The sequence below is a fragment of the Vidua macroura genome, chromosome 4 (assembly GCF_024509145.1).
Source record: "Vidua macroura isolate BioBank_ID:100142 chromosome 4, ASM2450914v1, whole genome shotgun sequence".
Taxonomy (NCBI): Eukaryota; Metazoa; Chordata; class Aves; order Passeriformes; family Viduidae; genus Vidua; species Vidua macroura.
This window is the reverse complement of record NC_071574.1, coordinates 8,724,603-8,746,521: the sequence shown is the minus strand read 5'-3', so window position 1 is coordinate 8,746,521 and position 21,919 is coordinate 8,724,603. Positions and strand designations below refer to the sequence as shown.

Here is a 21,919-nt window from a genome sequence, read left to right as displayed (position 1 = left end):
TATTCAAAAGTTGAACAAGATGGCAGCTCAGTTCACACAGTTGCAGAATCTTAAGGCAGAGGATGTGTGAAAACTATCCCTATTATCCTTCCAAGCAGCCCAGTTCAAGAGATGGGTTTTATTCTGGGAAGTGGCTAGCAGAGTTTTATGAGCATCTTTAAATAAATATGGCTTTGCTTGAGGGGAAAAAAAAATCTCTGTGAATACCTCATACATATGTTGCAGTCTATCAATTTAAAGAAAATGCAAACTGTGTTATTTCTGCAGACCTTGAAAACTCCAAAGAGTTCGTAAATTCCTAAGTGTGCCTTGAGAAGTTGTACTTGTCCCACACTTGCCAGGCTTGCCTGCTGTATGAATGAGACCTTGAGGCTATAGGCTCCTTGATCACCCCAACAGATTATTTGCTGAGGTTCTGTACCTACTATTGGACTCAAATATGTACATTTTGTTGCAATCTATTGACTATCTTCTCTAATGCAGATTTCTAAGGTGTTAGAATTTTGCGGTTTTCAGAGGAAATGCCAGGCAATTCTAGCTGCTCTATAAAATCACACAGTAGCTACCTGGTAAATCTCTGTGCTTGTAGTTCTATTAAACTTGGACTTATAGGGATTTGCAATGGCTCCTGTGTTTACCAACTGCCTTTATGTAAGGGTTTTTGTGATACAGCATGCCTGGAAACCTCTGTTATCAATTGGAATCTTGTGGCACTCTGCATAGTCCTAGACATGGGTATAGACAGTTCCTGCTTCAAAGAGATGGTAATCTGGGGTGTTTAATTTTTCCCAGAAATAGCTGTCTGTAGGCTTCTCTGTTCAGTCAAAAATTTTTTTGAAAAGACAAGTGAAAGGAGCTGTTTCTGCTTAGTTCTGATTTTGTCAGAAATGGAAAGCACCAGCAGATTTGTTGGGTTCTGAGCCCTGTTACTGCAGCTGTAACTTCCATCCATTTGCAGGATGTTGATATTTAACTGGTCTAATGTCTTTCTGTATTTGAAGCTAATGCTTCTTTTACTTCAAAATATAACTTATTCATGCTTTCAGTGAGCACTATTCACTGGAATTTTGCATACTCTCAAAGTTGATATTTCTTCTCTATTTTTTCTTTATTTAATTATCTCTAATGTCCATCTTAAGATGACTTCACAGCAATGTGCATACTTTACCAAATCATGGTGCCAGAGTAATTTCAAGAAAAAGTGATTTAAACCAGGGAGTGTTGCTTTCCTCTTCTCAGAGGAGGCACCTATTGCCTCAGATGTACATCAGCCAGCAGGCTGGTATGATCTGTCTACTCTAAATAATATCCTATTAGGCACCCATTATTCCACCAGTAACATTTTATTTAGGTTTACTTGTCTGATTTCTTTACTTTCAGAGAACTGAGCTCTGGATCTTTGGCTCTGTATATACATGTTTTAGAATGATACTTAAGTTGAAAAGCCAGGTGGGCTATGGCACACATGATAAATAAGTGGCTTGATATTCTTTATCAAGGACTATTCTTGAGCTAACTTGATTGTATTGAAAAAAATTTTGGTTTTGGTTTAACAGAAGAAAAATGTTACTGAAATGCTAATTACTTACATAATTTATCTTTTAACTTTGAGGCTGACTTTTAAAAGAAATTATAGCTATGGAGTCTCACTATCTTAGTTTCTCCCCAGTACCTCTCAAATGCACTGATCAATGTAAACCAAATCTGACAAATTGAGGTCTCAGAGATATGAAATTTATACATGGAACACGTCTGCTGGAAACTATTTTATTCTTCACAAAACAGCTTGATTACATTTAGGTTAAATCATTTTTTTCCTTCTTAAATTAAAACCTGAAATGCAAAAAAATATTTCATTATGCTCTTTGATCAAATGTAGAGTTTTCCTCTTTCTAAATTAATTTGTTTTGAAAACGTAAACGCACAGCACTACTTCACTTTGGAGCACAGGCCTTTTGCTGATGCAAAAATGTTTCTGGGGACAATTTCTGACCAAGCCTTGGAATAATTCAGAGCAGAGCTGAGGACCTGAAGTAGTTGTATCCTTTGGAATAGCCTTGAGCTGTTTTGCTTTCACATTAATTAGCAAAATTTAGTGTGGAGCTGTAAAGTCACTTCCCATAGTGCAAGGGGCTTTTCCTTTTCTCTCCTTGGCATGTGGCTGGCTTGGGGGAGGTAGGAGGGAGAGGATGTGGCCCTCGCCTCAGTACTCCTTGGAGCGCACATGTGATCTGTGGCACATAAAGTTGGCTTCTGCATATTTAGAGACTCTAAGGCACCACTTGGGGATGTGACATTATGCACCAGGACTTGTGTTGTAGAATGTGTGTAGATTCCTGGGAGAGGGCTGTGGGGAAGATGCTGTGTTTTGTCTTTGCTCAGCCTGTGGAGGTGGAGGGGAGGCAAGAAGTGGGGGGTGGGAGGAGGGATTGTTTGATGGCTGGAGAAGAGATGAGAGAATTCATTTGCATACAAATGGTGAGTATCACTTTCAGATCCCACTTTCTCTTTGAAGCTCAAGTGGAAACTCCTGATGTTTGGACATTTCCTAGGTTGGGGAATCAAATCACAGAACCATAGGAAACAGGGTGGGCAGGAGCTTTGGTCACCTGATCTATTTTCTTTTGCCAGTGAGGGCTTAACCATGCCAAAACCAATCTCCACTAATGTTTGTCCAATCTTCCCTTAAAAACTACAGCAAATATATTTTTGGGCCTTAGAAGCCCTGTCCTTAGCAGTCTTTTCCCAGTGTTCAGCCTAGTATCCAGTTCTTTTTCAGCAGTTGCATTCTATCATCTTTTATCTATTTTTCCTTTGTGCAGAGAACAGATTATTTCCTTCTTGCAGCTACTTCCAGTTATTTGGATTGCCATGACCTGCAATTCTTTGCCTCCAACTTTAATAATTCAATTCTTTGTTTTTTGCCATAAGTCATGTTTTTCCAGACCTCTGAGTTTTTTGTGTGTTCCTCTCTTCAGTTGACTGTCTTCCTCAAAGTAGACCCAGGAATGCAGCTGAACTCTTTCCAGTAATAAGTAGAAAACAACTTGTTTTACAGACCAGTACTTTTCACATGCCCAGGGAATATCTGTTTCTTTCGAAACACCATGACACTCTCAAGTCTTTTACAGGCATGAGCTAGTATGAATTTCAGTGTTTTCTGAAGAAGCTATTCACTTGTGTCTCCTTCTATGTGTAGTTTGGCTGTGGAATCTCATCTCCAAACTTCCTGAATTGTATTTTTTTTTTCAGACTGTTTCTCCAATTTGTCAAACTTACTTTGAATTCTCATCCTGTCCTCCAGCAGCCTTGCAGCAACTCATATCTGCAAATATACTTTGCAGTCTTATTCTATTAAATTGGTCATTAAAGCAAATGTTAGCTAGTACACAGTTCAGGAATGCCCATCAATACATTTACCATTTTGACAATGAATAGCTTTCTGAATATAGCTTTCCAACACATAATAGTATCTTCTGAATGTCTGCTTCTCTGTTTTCCTTAAGAAATTGCTCATGTGAAACAGTGCTGGAGTTCTTACTAAAGTAAAAATATGTGATGTCTCCCTGAACATGTCCTGTTACTTTGCTATTGCAAGAAAAAATAGCTTTGACATGATTTCTTCAGAACAAATCCAAATCAGCTGTTTCTCATCTCTTTGTTTTCTTGTAGGAAATTGTGTGTGTATGTAGAAAAATGTAAGTCTTCTGCCAGTATTTTTTCTGTTTGTTGGGATTAAGCAGACTATTCTCTATTTTTCTTTTTTTCTGCTTCTTAAACAACACAAAACTTTTTTTAGTCTTGCGGAACCCCACCCAATATCCGTGAAACAATTGTTATAACTCTGGGATTATGTAGCTTCATTGTCACTGAGCTGAGTATCCTCAGCTCACTATAATCAGGCCAATTGAGTACCAAACCTTTACCTCATTCAGGCATTCTCTAGTTGAGACAGCAGTTTTCACTGCTGATTTTACTTGGGTTTGCTGTCTGCAACTGACCTTTTCTTGAAGTAATTTGTGCGGCATCATCTACTGGTTTTGCTTGCTCTTAATAACAAACCAACTTCTTGAGAAAACTTGGCATATTTTCGTGGTTTTGGAATGTTACTTCTGATGTCCTTGTTAGTTACATCTCATCTATGTGTGGCTCTCTGGGGTTTGTCTCTTTGCTCATACCTTGTTGCTTACACTGTTTCAGAAATATCTCATTTATTTTGATCTTTCTGCCTGACTTTCCTGTGTCAAAGTCACTGGAGAACTCCGAGTTGTGCCACCTGGGATCTTGTCTGTCTTATCCCTGTACTGCATTCACTAGTATCCTTATTACCTTTTCCTTTGTTTTCTGTAGGCTTAACTGCCCATGAGCTCTTACAGAAGGATATTCTGTATCTATTGAAACCTGTTTTCACAAAATACTTCAGGAATTATCTTGTCATTGATCTCTGCCTTATAAAGTGTGTTGAACATTCTCATATCTTTGCCACTTCCATGTAAATTCCTTTCAGCATTTTTTTTTAATTTGTTTTGCAGTATTGGTTATAATCATATCTAGAAGGTCATCTCTAGCTGTTATATATTAAAAATTGGCACCAAATCTCTTTCTACACACATACTTGTGGTATTCCTTTACTGACACATGATTTTGTAGTTGGAATATCCTATTTCCTCCAGTTTTCTTTAACAATCCCTCACCTACATGGACCAGATGGAGGCCAATCATGAATGTTTAGTGGATGTAAATCTGTGTCTTCAAGGTTTTGGGTTTTTCACTGTAGCTATTTTGTTTGGGTGTACTTTCTTGAAGGGGAGGTTTATAGTGGTGAATTTGTCTTAGTATTGTTTATGCTTCTAAAATGGATTGTGCTTAAAAAATGGTAGGCATTTCTATAGTCCAATTGAAGTGTTTTTCTGCTATTCTTGACTTTATTAATGGAATATGAAAATATGGTTCTGTTGCTTTCAAATACCTACAAATGTGTCCACAATTAGGTTTTAGTTTTCATATTTTGAAAAAAACAAAATATTTTTAATTACAGATTTTATTTGCTAAGGAAATTAAGGCTTGACTGATAAAAATCTTCAGTGCTATGAAATGTACAGTCCATGTGTAACTGTATCACTACTGCTAATATTAATGGGCTCTCTTCTGAGTTATTGCATTGATCTTCCACACATATGTGAATAAAACAAATTATATTACCTCTTTTATGTTAGCCCATAAAACTAGAAAATGTTACTCTCTGTATGTATCACATTTGCATCACGAGGACTATGGGGGTGCTTTCATTACATAGCTTTATATTTTTTAGAGGGTACTATATTCTGGTATTCTGAAGTGTGGGAAATAAATGGGTTTAGTGGTGTAGCTGTGTAGCAGGACTCATCTGAATGTAAGCGCCTAATTTCATATTTAAAAATACAATTACTGTATTTAACTAAGATTGAATTGGGGAGATTCACTGAACAGTTTTGCTATTGAAAATGTGTAGAATATCTCCCTCAGATGCAAATTTCTAAAATGCATAATCTTTTCAATTTATAAAATACAAAATCTCCCAAAGGATTCAAAATTAATCTCATTTATTGTCTTGCTGAAAAACAGTCTTGTTCCTATCCAAGCTGCTTTTAAAAGAAACTGCATTTTTGTTCGGTTTTTATTTAGCTAGAATTCCTAAATAAATATTTTAATACCGGCAAGACTTTTATCAATTTACATTATTATTATAATATATATATATATTATATGTACAGTGTATGCATTATAAAATAATTATATATCATTATTAACATGAAAGCTATGATCTTGAGACTAGAGAAATCATTATTTTTAATTGTATTGGTACTTATGGTAAAAGATAAAACATCTGTATTTCATCAACTGCTGCAGACATTTTTCAGTTGGAAAATTAAAACTTTTTGTGAGTGCTTCATAATTAATTATTAAGGTGGACAATGCAAGCAATTTAAACTTTGAAGGTATACCTGAGGAGCATCTTTGTGTTGGTTGATTGAAGAATAATGTTGTGGGTTATAATTTCTTTGTACTCAGACACACTAATCCTGTAAAGTTGAATTCTGTGAGGATTTGTGTAGATGCTTCTTTCTGCTCATAGTGAACAGTCACACTGATTTCAAGCAGGTCATTTGTCTGCTGTTAACTCGGTAGCCAAAAAGCCCGTCTTTGCCTTCTTCCCACATCCTTATCTTGAATTAACCTGTCTTGGTTGCCAGATCTGCATGATCTGGACTTCTATTTTCAAAATTTGTTTCAAAACCAATGGTGGTAGAGAAGAAGAGGGTCCACATTTCCAAAGACTGTTTATAGTATGAATATTTATTGAGAATTCTAATAATTATTTTTTAAAATTTGAAAATAATTTCCTTAATAGCAGCTTCTCTTAAAAAATGAATAGGGAAGTAGTTGTAAAAAGCTTACCTGTTAGTTTTCCCTTTTTCATTTATCGTGCTAGGTAGCAGGAGTATCAAAATGTCCATAAATCACTAATCAGGATCATTAGCAATGAAAATTCTCCTATTACTGTTACTTTCTGTCTACCAGAATAGCTAAAAATTTTCAGAGCCTCAAAATACTAAAATATGTTTGAAATTGCTGCTATAAATGCGATAGTCCACTGAAGTCAGCCTGGTATGAAAAGAGTGTTGCTCCAGCACCGAGTTTTAGGACAGTCCGCACATGCTCCTTTCGGTGCTCAATAGCACTTTTATTTTTTTACCCCTGCACACATTTTATACATTATTGTGTGAGCCCTTCTTAAAAAAAGAATCCAGTAAATAATTCAGTAATGGTGTAACATTGTTTTACTACGAATGTAACAAATATTCTTTGTTTCTCAAAAATGGCAGGACAGGACAATGTTGCATGTAAAGCTAGAGTCCTTCAGCACCATCTGCTGGCATCCAGTTGAAGCTAATCTCAGGAATGGATCCTAAGCATTATATAGAAAAAATTAAAAATACCTATTCACATTTTGGAGGCAAAAAAAAAAAAATTGTAGTATAATTTGTATCCTTTTTGTTGAAATTATAATGAGAAAATACAATGTGAATTTAAGTTCAACGTATGAACTGAAACAGAAATAGATCAGGAGTGTTTTGTTAAGTGAGACCGTAAAAAGAAATTGAGTACTTTTTTTTTATTTTAAAGGGCTTTAACAAGCACAGTGTTACATTTTTCTATGTGTGTTGGAATTCCAGTTCAATACAAAGTATATAATAGAGAAGATGCACAAAGCTTGGAAAAAGTATCTGTAACATGTTTTTGAAAGGCATAGCAACCACTAAATATTCTTTTACCTAACATTTATTGCATTAGTCAAAGTTAGCCTTGAAAGCCTCATGAAAGCTTAGTGGACAGAACCCCTGATGCTGTGAATGGTCCCACAGTTCCCTGTAGCTTCACAGCTAAAAAGGACTGGGGCAATCTGCGTGAATCTAGAACAGAGCCTTAAATTCTGCAGCCGCAAAAGGTCACTGTCCTTTCTTCTTTCAGCTGTAATACATTGATACCTCAAAGAGTTTGAGGCCTCATTGAACCTCATTGTATGGAGGCCTCCAAGTACTCTGTAAATTGCATAGAAATGATGGTTCTACTTTCCACATATTTAAACTGGAAAAAAGATAAGGAATAACAGGTGGATGAATTCTGGTATATCTGGAAATCTGCATTGATATCTGCATACAAGCCAGACAGTTTTTTATTGATATAATGCCAAAAGTCGTGTTACAGATACCTATGCGTACAAGATCTTCATTGAAAAGAGCTTGCAATAGCATTCACAGATAGTTTGGAAAGCAGCTAAATAGCCATTGTGGCTTGGTAGTGATAAGCATGTAAGTTTGTGTGCCATAAATATTTGTTTTGGCTAAAAGTATGTCGTACAGTATTAAGTGTAGCATTTCTATCATACTTTTTTTCTGCTAGCTGAGAGATTGTGCTTTGGGACTTGTCAATCAGTAATTCAAAGAAGCATTGTAGAGCAAGTTTTGAGGCAACCAAGGATGTATGTATTTTGAGATTGGAAACATAGAAGGAGTTTGGATGCTGCTCTTTTGACAGTATCCAGCCTCAGGTGTTACTAAAATGGGATGCATGGAATTTCCAGCAGGATAAAGATATTTAGTATTGCTTGATGCAACACAGACCTTTGAGTTCCAGGAAAAATAATGCTGTATTTATGACTTGTAACTAATAGTTGATGTGGTAAAAGGAATTACATTCAGATGGTAAATGAATACATCCTTAATGTGTGCCATATACAGAGTTGTGGGATGATGTACTAACGCATTTACCTTGCTTGGTTGCTGAGAAAAATCACCGTTCAGTTTAAAGTCTATACCATGTAAGACAGAAGAGCATAGTGCAGAAGATATAATAATTTATAGTCTAGAATAAGATCACAATATAAATATTATAAAAATGATTTGATCAATACAAGAATCCTGACTTGGGTGAGAAATTATTTTTAAGTGTTTCTGGATCAAAATTCTAGTAGTAGTAGCACTAGCACCATGGAGATATTGGAGTTATGGCCTGCCTCGTTGAAAAAGTATCTGGTTTAAAGAGTTACTTGTAAAAAGACAGCTAACCTGTGTATTCTCTGAACTTGGTGTATGCCACCAGCACTCCCAGTTACATTGGTAAGTAAGGGTGGTAAGCATCTCCCTAGTACAATATACTAGGTAGTATATTGTGGTAGTATTGGTTTCTGTAGTACAGTCTAATACTGGTGGTAGTAGTAGTTTATAAAAATAATCAAATAGCTCAAGCACAGACTTTAGAATAAATTATTTTGGTGTATTTTAATAGGGGGAAATAAAAAGATCATTAAAATATGCCAAACTAGGTGGAATTCTCATAGGAAACCTCTCATCTCAGATTATATTTTGCCCAAGTTATGAAATACCATATAGGTTTTAACTAGATGTAGTTATCTTGACAAGATAACTTTGAAATTTGATAACTTTGAAACAAGATAACTAAAGAAATTTGTCTTACAACAATTTCTCAATAGCTGCTATTTCTGACTGAAATAATTGCTTGATTTTTTTTTTTTCCTTTTCTGTTTTTTCTGTTTAGGTTTGTTGTCTTTATTTCTTGAACTCACTAGGTAATGGTGCTATAAACCAAAAAAGAGAAATATGAAGAAAATAAATTATTTTTTTAGTATAAACAAAAAACCAAGCCCCTTCATAAACCTGTTTTAGAACATTATCAGACAAAGTGACAGTGTTCTAAAACTTCAAAGCTGCCATTTAAGTAACAGTTTATGAAGTCAGGATGGTGCAAATATTAAAATATCAGTGTACTCTGACCCTGAATATTCACCTGCAGATACTTTCCAGGGGCTTCAAAAAGGCCTGGATTCAGTAGGAGGAGTCCTGCTGAATGACTTCCAGGACTTGCAGCAGATGAATCCCCACTTAGGGAGAACCTGTTCCAGAAAGTTTTGTGTTGCACATGGTGTAGGAATTAAGAGACTGGAGGTTATTGACTTTTGAATTCTGAATTGTAAAATGTGGTTTATGAAGGCCTGGTAGATCTTTTCCTTATTTTGTTTGTTTTGGAAACATAGTTTTTGTGACACAACACATATGAAAAATCTCTCATTAATACCGATTAAATGTTGGTCACTTGCTGCACTGAGTGACACTGAGCTAAGTATAGTAAGCCCTCTTGGGTTATATTTAGTGAAACAAATCCTACAAGATAAATGTAATGTATTATTTACTTACTGAACAAACTATAGCATCTCTGGTGCTTTGCACATTTAGACCTTGCTTCAGGATAGAATGATACATTGTTCAAAGATGTTCCTTTTTCAGAAAATACGGGGTTGAAGTGGTTTTTTTTACAAAACTTGCATCTCGGCATAAGGTTGTACTTTTTGTGGTAAAATAAGTCTGAACAGATGGGAAGTAGTTGGAAGGAATTAAGTGGAAATGCTGATGGAGTGTCACATGAAGAACCAGGCAACAATGAAGTTCCTATACAATATGAAAATATGATATTGTTATATAAAAATTCTTATGTACAAACAAAAGATTATTCAAACTGAAGCTTTAGAAATACTTCAATGATTTTGTGTGGTATCACTTGAGTAAGATCTCTCATCCATCAGGTAATTTTCTGTGCCAGTGAAATGGGGTTCTAATCATTTGGCCAATTATGTGATCTATAAATAATGTTAATGCACAGACATTATATAATATTTGACAGTTATCACTTTGATACAATTAAAGTCTGAAACCTGCTGTATAATCAACATAGGACCTTAGTAGCAAGTTAGTTTTCTTGATTTACTTAAATTTTGCTGAGAGCATTTTTTTTCCAGATGTCCTATATTCTGTACTTCCCATGGTTATTTCAAACCTTTTATTGTTTTCCTTATTTTTTAATCATAAAAAGCAACTTCCAAATTGGGAAAATTAAAAAACTAATTTTAGAAGGCCTTTCTTACATGTATAGTTTGGTTTGGTTGATGTGTATCATTCTAAGAAGGCACTCAATCACTTTTGCAAGAAATAGGTAAAAAGACAGATTAACTGATGCTTCATTTGATTAGGATTTTGTATTGACATAAAATTGTGTTTGGCTCAGCTTTTACAGCTTAGTGCTAAAATAAAGTGGCCATTTCAGGAATTTGCTGATGGATTTAAAATGTCATGATCCTGCTTTGTATTGTAACATCACCAAAGCTGAAAAAAATAGCAAAGAGAGACCCAGTAATACAAACCAATTTCTTGTTCTCTTCAGTAAGGCTTTTCTTCTTCTGGATGTCATTAAACTGAAAGAAAGTTTTGACTTTGCCCACTGTTCCTTTTTAAACATAGTCTCCAAAAGCCTAACATTTTTTCACTGATATATCACCACAGACATGATATCACATGCTCTTCTTTTATCTTCTGAAGCTTGAATTTTATGATTTAAAATGTACTTTAGTCACTTAAGTAAGAGTGATATTTTATGTTATTTTTTATGGGAAAACAGCTTTGCAGAAATTATTTATTGGAATGTAGGTGGGTTCTTTTGAAATAATTTAAATGGTTGCTGCAAAGGTAAAGTATTCTGTCCATTACTGGAAAGTAACTTTATGTGTGCCTCCTGTGACTTAAATAAATAATTGATGGCATTTGTAGCAATGTGAATGTGGCGTTAAGAATGTTACAGAATTCAGCTCCAAGCAGCGATCCAGTGATGGGATAGTCTGAGGATATCACTATATCCTGCACTGAGAAAAGCACATCTGTAAAACTATTGTATCCTGGTTATTAGTGCTAGGATTTGAACTATCTTTAATTTCATTTGACTTGTTCATCTTCCTTAAGGATCTCCATAAAGATTCTCTGAGTGTTCTTTTCAGCCCTTACTTAGGGTTTGCATCAGTGGTCGTAAACCTGCTTAGCGGACAAAGACTCTCTTCCCTTTGAAGTCACTTCCCTAGCTTTTCAAAAGGGTTTGTGAGTCTGTTCTCCTAAAACAATTTAGAAAAGTTTGAAGTGGTGCCCCTTAAACCAGCAACAAAATAAAATTTTCTCTTTGCATTATTGAAAACCATGACAATCTTTTGAACCAATAACAGTTTAAAAGCTTTTAAAGAAATCTGTTCTGCTCTATGACCAGCTTTTAAGTTGACCCCATTATTTGGGAAATCAGGCTTGGAAACCCCTACATACTTGACATTCTTATCAAAGGAGTCAGCCTGATGTTTCACAGGACTCTTCTTTTACAGTATCTATTCAAACCCTAAGTTCTTTAAAGATACTACTTAGTTTTTTTTTTTTTGTTCATTTGGGTTGGGTGGTTTTGGTTTTTGGTTTTTTTTTTGTTTGTTTGTTTTTTTGTTTTGTTTTGTTTTTTTAATGGATGTAGTTGCTGACAGTCTTATGCAGATAAAGCCCATAATAATGTAGTTGCTGTAAGCAATAAGTTTACTCTCATGATTTTGTGTATGTACGCGTCCTAATAATTCATTCAGGCATTGCTTCTCATAAGTGCTTCTAACTCCTTACATCTTACAATCATTACCTCCTGCAATGTTGTGTATTTAAAACTTCTCTGATTTCAAAAGTTTCATTAATGTGAAGAGTATAATTAGATTAATTCCTTGCTGATCTATGTGAGTATGTGTTAACTCAATTTCTGAAAGCAGAAGAAAGCAATGAAATCAGAATTCTAAAATTTTGCTAATATATAGGCAGCTCATTTAAAAGAAAACAAACAAGACCTTTAAACAGACAAAGCTGCCACATTTTAGGGCTTGGGAGGGACAGGGAGAAAGAATTGGGTCAGCAACATTAAATTGTTACTGGATAGTATGACTGTTACAGTTGCTCTTACATTTCCCCCTAAAACTGAAGGTTTGTGGGTTGGCTATACAGAGCTCATTTACGAATCTTCTTAGGTGCCCAGCCCATGTTTAGTGGGGCAAGGTTCAATAGAGCAACTTGCTCTGAAAGATTTGTGAGCAAAATTCACAGGATCAGCCACCTGAGAAGTACCTGGAGGTCATTAAATCCACCCTTATGCTTCTAATTTGTTGGGAGTTTTTTTCCTTTGCTCCTGAAATGTCTGCCATACTTCCTGGGCTTGAGTCTGTTTTTTCAAACATTATATGTAACAAAAGTGACAGCTTCTAAAGACTGTTTCTTAAGAGATTAGGATGATTCAGCAAGTTGCTTTAAAGCATGTTCACATTTAAAGTGCTGGCAACGTATGTGCCTGGGTGTGTACATGTATGCACACACATATATAGTGTCTGTGGCTGTATCTAAGAAGAAATATATTTATTTACTTTTCAAGATTTTGTATTGTTGATAAAAATTGTAATAGTAACTGCAAAAGAAATCAAATTTTGAAAGGTCAGAATTCTTGATTTGAAACTTTGTCAGAGATAATGACCTTTACTTAAAAGCCACTGGAATGTGGCAGCTGCACAGATGTTTTGGGAGGTGGTATAAATGGTTTGAGTAAAAATATTTATGGAAGCTCAGATCTTACACCTCTTTTGCAGAGAAGTCTCTCATGGAGGGTCTGAGAAATGATCCCTTTAAATACAGCTCCATGATCACTAATAACACTCAGTACCAGTATTGCTGGTGCTGCTGTACATGGACAGATTAATGACATTATGCTGGGTTTATCTTTTTAAATTTACAACCCCAAATGTAATTTGATTGATACTAATTTAGTAACTAATTGAGTCAATTGGTCCCACTATTACTCTGTGTCTTTGTAAAACCATCTCCTCTTATTCAAGTAAAAAAAGAAGTTGATTTTACCACTGCTTTACTACTTTGTCTCACATATCATCATTCATTGTGAAGTGAAATTATTCCCTACTGCTTAAAAACTCATCTAAACCTTTTGAAAACTACATGATAGCATTGCCCAAGAAACATCCTTTGGAGTTTAAATGCTTTGTAGAATGCTATGAATGAGCTAATTATATGGTAATACAAAAATAACTTTGTGATTTTTTGAAATGCCATCACTCTTGAAGAGGGCAGTGAATAACCTATGAGCCAAGATATAAAACTATTTAAAGAGCTTTATAGCATTTGCTTACCCTTTCTCTGCCTTGACCTGGAGAATAATTTTTTTTCCTTTAAATGTGCCAGTTGTACAATTCTTTTTTTATTGTATCCATATATGTTTGATTATAAAGAGAAGTACCAAAAAAAATACAGTTCCTGTAGCAGGGAAATGTCTAATAGGGCATTCATGTTGGGTTTGAGTGGGACTTCTTTACAAATTCATCAGAAATTCACACTGACTGTGGTCCAACTCCACATCTTGCAAAGAACTAGACTTCAAGCTGAGGTTTCAGCACTGTTATTAGGTTAAAATAAGATCAGTCACTGGAACTTTTCCTTCACCTTTGGACACTTTAGGTGCCTTTTCTTGATAGCTACTCTAGTGATACTTGCATTTACTAATGCCTCTTGTAGGAAAGGATAGTAATTGACTTAAATCTCTCCCTCCAGAAAATATAAATTAGAGGGGGAGAAAGAGGGATGGGAAACCAACTTTGGTTGGTTTGACTGCACACCTGACTTCCATATTACTGCGTGTTAGTAAATATGCAGGCAGAGTGCTGCTGCTGTACTATACAGCAGGAGTGCAACATTCCCATATGCAAACAGGAGCATTGAAGTGATTTGTAAGCAACATGAATTCAAAGGGCAAGGAAACAGAAGGTGCTTGAGTGATGGAAAGCAGTGATTTTGGGAATAGATTGTAACCAAGATTGCTTTTATTGTTTTTTTCAATGAAGGTGATTTTGCAACTCCTCGAGCTGTTCTGACAGGACACGACTATGAGATCACCTGTGCTGCCATTTGTGCTGAGCTTGGCCTGGTAATAAGTGGTTCAAAAGGTAAGGTAGCTCTTGTAATATCTTTCTGTTTGTGAAGCTATAATCCTAATGCCAAGAGGAATATAGTCTCAGGTGGTAGAATTTATAAACTTTATGGTGGTTTTATTTCTAACCTTTTTTTTTAGTTGCTGTGGAATTTGAAACCTCTTTTTAAACACATTGAAACTGAGGATTGTTCAGACATTTATAAGAAGAAACCACATCAGTTTCCCTCCTGATTGCTATTTCTGTTAGTTTATCCAGTGTGTAATTGCATATAGCATAGTTGGATGCAGCCTTTGAGGGCAAGGATGGTGAAGAGTGGCTGTTACGGATAACTTCTCAAAAAGGGGAAGCAAAAATTAGTTTTGAGAGAAAGAGAATGTGCTTGACTGTTTGTTTGATGAAGGGTGTGTATAAACTGCTGGTAATTCTGTTCAGGCTCTTTCAGCTTGGCTGCAGAGCCTCTAATATGCTCCACTTGTATTCTCAAAGACCTGCTTTTAGTGGGCAAATTATAAAGAGTGATGTTGATTCTGGGGATATTCTATATAATTTTCTTATTTGCTTAATTTTCCACAATTATTTTTAAACTGTAAATTTCTTGGAATTAGTATAGTTCTACTTTAATGTTTCTAAAATAGCTACTCAGAGACACTTATTCAGAGTTTGGTGTACTCATGGTCTGTACCTGTGTGCATTTCTGTGTTATGCATGTGAACTCATGTGGCTTATGTGCAAAGCAGGTAATTGTCAGAATATGTTAAAAAAGCAAACATTTAGTGGGTTGTGTATGGCTTACAATCTTAATATGAGAACATATACTCATAGAATACCTAAATATGCAAATTCATTACTCTTACTCTGTATGTCTGTGTTTTGATAATCTCCTTTCAAAGTTCAGTATGTTTAATTATTCAAACTTAAATAATCTCAAAATTAGCTCTCAAATGTAACTACTACCTGCTTTAAAAGAAAATCCACAGAAGGCAATCTAGGTGCTTATACCTTAATCCAAAGCTTTCAAGGGATAAGCTGTTTATGTTAGTGTCTGGCACCCTTAAAGTCATAGGCAATTCACTTAAACATGGTAACAACCATTATAAAGTAGTATAACAGTGATTATTTAAGTAGAAGTCATGACTTACTATTTGAAAAATGATGTCTTTAATTAAGCATATAAATCAATAACCTGAGATCCTATTCTGTCTCACTAGAAGGACCATGTCTCATACATTCTATGAATGGAGATCTACTGAGGACGTTAGAAGGTCCTGAAAGATTACAAGGTCCTGAAAGCTGTCTGAGACCAAAACTTATTCAAGCTTCCAGAGAAGGCCACTGTGTCATATATTATGAAAATGGCCTCTTCTGTGTGTTCAGTGTGAATGGGAGACTGCAGGCCACCATGGAAACAGATGACAAGATAAGGGTGAGTGTCCTCAAGTGTGTGCTAACTGCCAACTGCATGGGGAAAAGCTATCAATGCTGGAGTTGTGTGGAGACTCTTTCTATAGCCAGGCATGAATATGTGGTACCAGACCGTAGCATAGCAACATTCTGAAAAACTTTAAGGGGACCATATACTCTTAATAACATTAGGAGGTGTTCTTTACATTTTAACTGTAAAATAACTCTGTTCATAAAGTAAGGAATACTGTGTAGGCATTTCCTTGAGCTGGAGAATACAAATATTACTAATTGCTGACCAGGGGAGGCTGTGCTGCATCTTTGCTTTTGAGTCTGAATGCGGGAGTTCAGTGGACATGTTGTTTTGGATGTTAGTTTTCCCTTTCTTTTGGCATCTCTGATTGCACTCCTGCATCCTGGTTCAGCTAACGTGTTGCGCTGAGCTCCAGGAAGTTTATAGGGATATGTCTATACTTCAGCTTTTTTAGCCCTTTGGCATTTGCGAAGCAGGCAGCAGAGTTCCACATCTTTAGCTGCAAGAGACCTGGAGCAAGTGCAAAACTATTCAGGAGGCATTTTAAGCCTATGGCTTTATAAAACTTATTTTATAATACAAAATGAAGGTCTCTTGACAGTTCCTGGGTAATTGTGTTTCCTATGAAACACAACAGAAGCTGCCAGCTGTACTGCAGTACCACACCTCCAAGCTGATTTTCATAATCTTATGGAAGATAATGGGAACTCAGCTGCTGGGATTTCCAATGTTCACTTGAGGTGAAAACTCTCAAAAGTTTTTCCTTTATTTGGATTACACATGTCAGGAAGGAAATCCCTCTCTGCCATCATGTTTGTTTTACAGAATTATTAGCATTCTTTCAGCTGTTGTGCTAGTGCGAGCACTTCTTTCCATGCTAAAGATGGAAGAATGTGTCAATGTATTTTAAAGAATTTTGATCTTCATTATTTGCACTTTATAATTTGTATGGAACTGCTTCATTAGCAGTGAAGTTTCTGGTACAGTTCAGTTTATTCCACTTAAAACCTTCTAAAAGTCCTATCATGTACTATGCTCTCCTAATCCAGTATCCCTATGTCATCCATTCAGAATGTCAGCTGTGCTGGTGGTGGAATATGCAGAAATAACTCTCTGTGTAGGTCCCTTTTCCGTAGTGAGAGTGCAGTCTGGTGGGATTAGGGGGCATTTGACTTCTGTATTTTGTGGCAGACACAGGTGCCGGTTTGAGGCTGGGGAAATGAAGTAAGAATGTATATATTTCTGTCCCCAGACATTTTTTTTCCAAATTGATGTAGATTTTTGCATCAATTCCCTGAAATTTTACCTTCGGCTATCCTTGTGCAAATACTTCTGAGATTTTCAGCCTACCCTTCATCCCAGAGTTCTTTCCATAAAGCAAGGCCATATCAGAGTGTTTTCTCTTTTTACATTAATAATGTTGATAATCTGTCACTTTCAGTTGTGATTATGTTGTCAGTTAGGCCAGCAAATCTGTAAAATATCTAGAAATCCCTTGCCGGCTAAAACAATTTCTGTAGTGTTTCAGTCAGTACCCACAACTTTAGGAATGTTGCTGGAGGCAATTGAAGTTCTGCTCTCTGTGGGCCAGAATTATGTTTGTAGAGGGGTTTGGGATTTATTTTGTTTTGTTTTGTTTTCCTTTTGTCCCAGTGGTCCAAGCTGAGCTTTATGCTTAAACAACCTACAGCGTCTCTGCCAGTGCTTCTGCACTACATCATCGCTGAAGGAGAGTGGCAACTGCATGATTAAAGTGGGGCATTTAAAATGAATAGCACCTACCCATGGGCTGTGCTGACAAACTCTCCTCATTGGATTTTGCTTGGGGAACATAGAAAGGGAAGGAAAAAGGTCATAAGTGTGGAATTTGTAATATAACAGCTTTGGTTTTCCTGTGTCATTATGGGCCGGTATTTCAGGATGTTATTGGTAAAACTAGCAGTTTTCAATAGTGACGCTGGAATCACCATTCTCATTTTCTTTCTTGTATTCTTGTGCTAGAAACTGCCAGAAAAGAATCAGAACCTCTGGAGAAATTCAGGGTCTAATCAATGCCTTCCACCTGTTTTTGTTTTAAATACTGTATTGCTCAGTGAAGCTTAGGCTTCACTGTGCAATACAGTATCACAGTACATCTACCGTGTAGTGTTTAGATATCTTAATGAATACCTTTAACTCTAAATAGTCTGCTTGTTCTGAGAGGTAAAGTTATTTTATCCTAAACAAAGACTGTATGCTGTTTCACCCAGAGGAACCAATTTATTTTCCTTTCCTGAGTCTGTTTTGAAATGTGGAAGTACCCACAAGACTCCTGCTGCTGTAAGCCAGGGCTGTCACAGTGTCAGCTCTGCCTTTTTACAAAGCACTGCCTTTCAAAAACCTGAAATGTTAAAAGGGATTTGTGCAAAGTTTTGAGACTTTCCAGGGAAATACAAGTCAGAAATGCAGCTTTTAGAACATTGCTGAAATTTTGTGCTTTGGGGATTATTTGAGAGTCTGAAGCTCATGTTGTGAGAAAGATTAGTTGCAGGGTTGTTTCAGTTTCATACCTAGCAGAATTGCAGATAAACTACACTGGGGAAAAGCAGAACAGTAAAATTGATTCATGTCACCCTCTACACCAGCTGGAGTACTTGGGAGTAAAAGCATCCTTTCGTTTGTTATAATCTTGAAGGGCGTATCATGAAACTGAAATGTTGACAGGGTCACCTTTTTCTTCCATTCATTCCTACATCCCTTCATTCATTCCTTCATCCCTTCATATATATACACATATATATATATAGGCAAGTGACTGAGAAATTTATTTATAAACGATAAAAATTAAATAAATCAACATCTTGTCTTCAGGACAAGCCAATGACTTAGTAAAATTGCATTGGTATTAGTAAGGGTTCAAAGCCTGTACTTTATTTAATCAAAAGATCACAAAACCTATTGCATGTTGCAGGTAGTGGAAGAGTTAAAGATTAATGGCTTTAATTTGCCTTTTAATATAGCATTTCTTCAGTAAAAGCCTCAAGTATAAAATTCAAGTGAACCATGACCATAAGGTTAATGGATTTTCATCAGCTGAATTTTATAAGTGTAGCAAATAATTATTTGTCACGGTCTTCACTGCAATTTGGAAATACCCTTAGGAGGCTGTTATTGTTATAGAAAAGAAAACTACCCCATATTGATTTTTGTTTTTAATGAATAATCTCTTTAATACTTCTGTGGTTAGATCTTGTGATCATCCACTCAGTGCATGCTAGTTTTAGATAATTTTCAGTCTTACCAGTTTGTTTTTTGCCCCTTTCTTAATCTACTCTTCTAAGACAGTCCCTAAATTAGAGTTTTCAAGCTCCTTGGGCCTGTGCTTTCAAAGTGCTTAGCACGTTTCTGATAGCAACAATCACAGAAGCAATTAATGGTTGGAACATTTCTTTTTTGCGGGGGGAGGAAGAAGCTTCAACTCAGAATACACAATTCTAATCTTCGTTAGTATTCCGTTTTCCATACTTAGCTGTGGTTGGAAAAACTCTACAAGTTCTGTTTTATTGTGTGTAAATTTACATGTATGTCTTGTCATCTTAGTTCAAAACACGGCTGAATTAGGTTTATCATCTTTTCTTTTTTGCTCAGTGTTACATTTTGTTTAGACTATATGTTTGTGTTTCAATTACACTCCTTTTAAAGTTATTGTATGAAATAAAAGTCCAGCAATGTGATCCATTCTGACTCTTTGGGAATTGTTGCAGTAAACACTCAAAATTTATAACATAATATAGAAGCTCTATCTTAATCTAAGTGTCGCACATCGTATAATTCTTACAGGATGTATTTGGCATCACAGTAATAGAGTGCAGCAATACAAAAAATACAGATGTGCAATATGTCTGACTTCAGTTACCGCTGCTCACGAAGCAGTATCTTACACACACTGTATATTTTGGTTTCTAGGCTTGTCAGCAGTCTGTATAAACACTTCAGTGTTGCATGAACTTAACATCTTTGTGTTTTAGGTTCTCTGATTTTTTTTGTGGTGCATGTACTGTAAATTCTGTATGTTAAGAAAAGCCCCAAACTTCCTTTCCCTGAGGTATGTAAAAAGTTTTGCATATTTTCAAACCTGTATAAGCAGAGTGCCAAAAGCAAGTGCCAAAATAATTACAGATTTCAGTAGAGAGAGGTTTGCAAAATCCTGTCTTCAGTTCTTTCTACTGTTTCCTAAATTTAAATCTCTGAGCTGGAATTTTACTTGCAGACTATCATCTTGAGGCAATGTCCTTGCCTTGACAATGTTTTAGTCAAAAAGAATCAGTTTGTTTGTAGAGAGTGTGTTTATGGAATTTAAAAGCCACTGCTCTGAACATTTCCCATTCTTACATCATTCTATTGATAAGTTGGGCCAGCTGAAATTTATCACAAATTAATCCTGATGTGATGGGTGTGTATTGCATTGAAAAGCTGCCCAAATTTAGAAAATTCACAGACCTTAAATTAAATACATTTGTAGATAATGCTTAGTATCCGCATTCTGTACTGAACATCTGTAGGCCATGGATGCAGTTTTTCCCTGCAACCAATCATCCCTTACAAAGAGGTGCACAAAAGATACATGGAAAAAAATGTGATGCTTGTGACCCTGGACAAGGAAAGGGAAGAACTGATAAGGAAGTAAAGGAGAAAGAAGAGCAGAACCAAGGACAGGCTGTTCCTGTGCTGAGTATTGTGGACAAATCTAAAAGCAGAGAGCAGAGAAGGAAAAACAGAAGTCAAGCTGGGGAGCAAAAGTCAGAAAGAGAGTGAAGAAGAGGCACCTGAAAACAGGAAGAGAGCATAGTAAAAGGTTTGGGCTTACTGGAATTATTAATGATGGTCCAAAATGTAGTTTCAAGGGTCTTGATCTAGCTGTTGGCTCATGCTGATGTCATTCCAGAAGGACATGACAGAATCCACTCAACTTTTTGGTTTTGTTTCTTTTAGTTTTCCTGGACAGTTGGAGGATGAGGCTATAAAATCAGGGCCTGGTATCCTTTACTGCTTATATTTCTTTTCTGCACAGTAGCAGGGCAGAACCTCCTTTCAGATGAAGTTTTTATCCTCCTCACGGTTTCTGTAGTAGTAATTCCTGAGACACACATGGAAAAAATGCTCACATGCTGTGAGAAAAGTCAGTCATGGAGTCTTCCAAGGGTTAGTGTTGGGAACCAGCTTCATTCATTGTTTTTTGAGGTGGGGAATGCTAAAAGTTTACAGAATGATGAAGGCAATGCCTGAGATGAACGGAGAACTCTTATTCAGGAAACTCCACAATATGAAACCTGTGGTGTACTCGCTGAAATTGACGGGATCACCTCAAAACAGGGAATAAACCTGTGGAAAACTGCCGATTTCTTGCACCACTCAGAAGGCACCAGCAGGCTCAAAAAAAGATTAAGAAAATTCATGGACAGCATTTCCATAAATAGATACTAAAGGGAACAAGAACTTTCTGATGTTCCTAATTCAGTGATTTTGGGTGCTGTGGTGCACAGGGGGAGAGGGCTTTGTGCTGACCAGGCTGGCAGCATCTCTTGCTGCCTTTGCTGGAGATAGACCTCTGCTCTAGATGGGTCATGGTCTTTCTCACCCATAAATACTTGCTCTAATAAAATTTCAAGTTCTCTTAAGACCCATTTTGGCTTATCTACATTGGAAAAATCTTTCCTTTAAGAAAAGGAAACACAGGATTCTCCTGAATCCTGACAGGATTCTCCTGAATCCTGTCCATTTAATATCTGATAGTATCATCTGGTATAATCTTCAGGTAAAGAAGGAAAATTATTCTTCTGGGTATTCAGTGTGTATCTTGATTTTTTCCCAATAGCATACAAAAAATACTAAAATAGATTGAAGATTCCTGTTTGAAGAAGTCTTGACTCTGAAAACCAGTGATATCCCATCTTTCTTCATGATCTGGTTCCCAAATAAAGATTTCAAATACAGATTTGCCATCAGTCCCCATGATACATACAAAACAGGGTATATGCCATTGAATTTTTCACAGGCAGTTTCAGGATGGATGATAAAAGGAAACACGGTCTCTGTTAAGAGAGGTGGATCATTATTTT

General features: G+C 36.2%; 1 protein-coding gene across 1 annotated transcript in view; it reads left to right on the top strand.

Annotated features, from left to right (window-relative positions):
• The window catches only part of LRBA (LPS responsive beige-like anchor protein), a 365,433-nt gene that overhangs the window by 339,363 nt on the left and 4,151 nt on the right, over positions 1–21,919 (top strand). The window contains exons 53-54 of the mRNA XM_053974943.1: positions 14,297–14,398; positions 15,595–15,809. Coding sequence (XP_053830918.1) covers positions 14,297–14,398; positions 15,595–15,809 — 317 coding nt within the window. The remainder of the gene's footprint in view (positions 1–14,296; positions 14,399–15,594; positions 15,810–21,919) is intronic.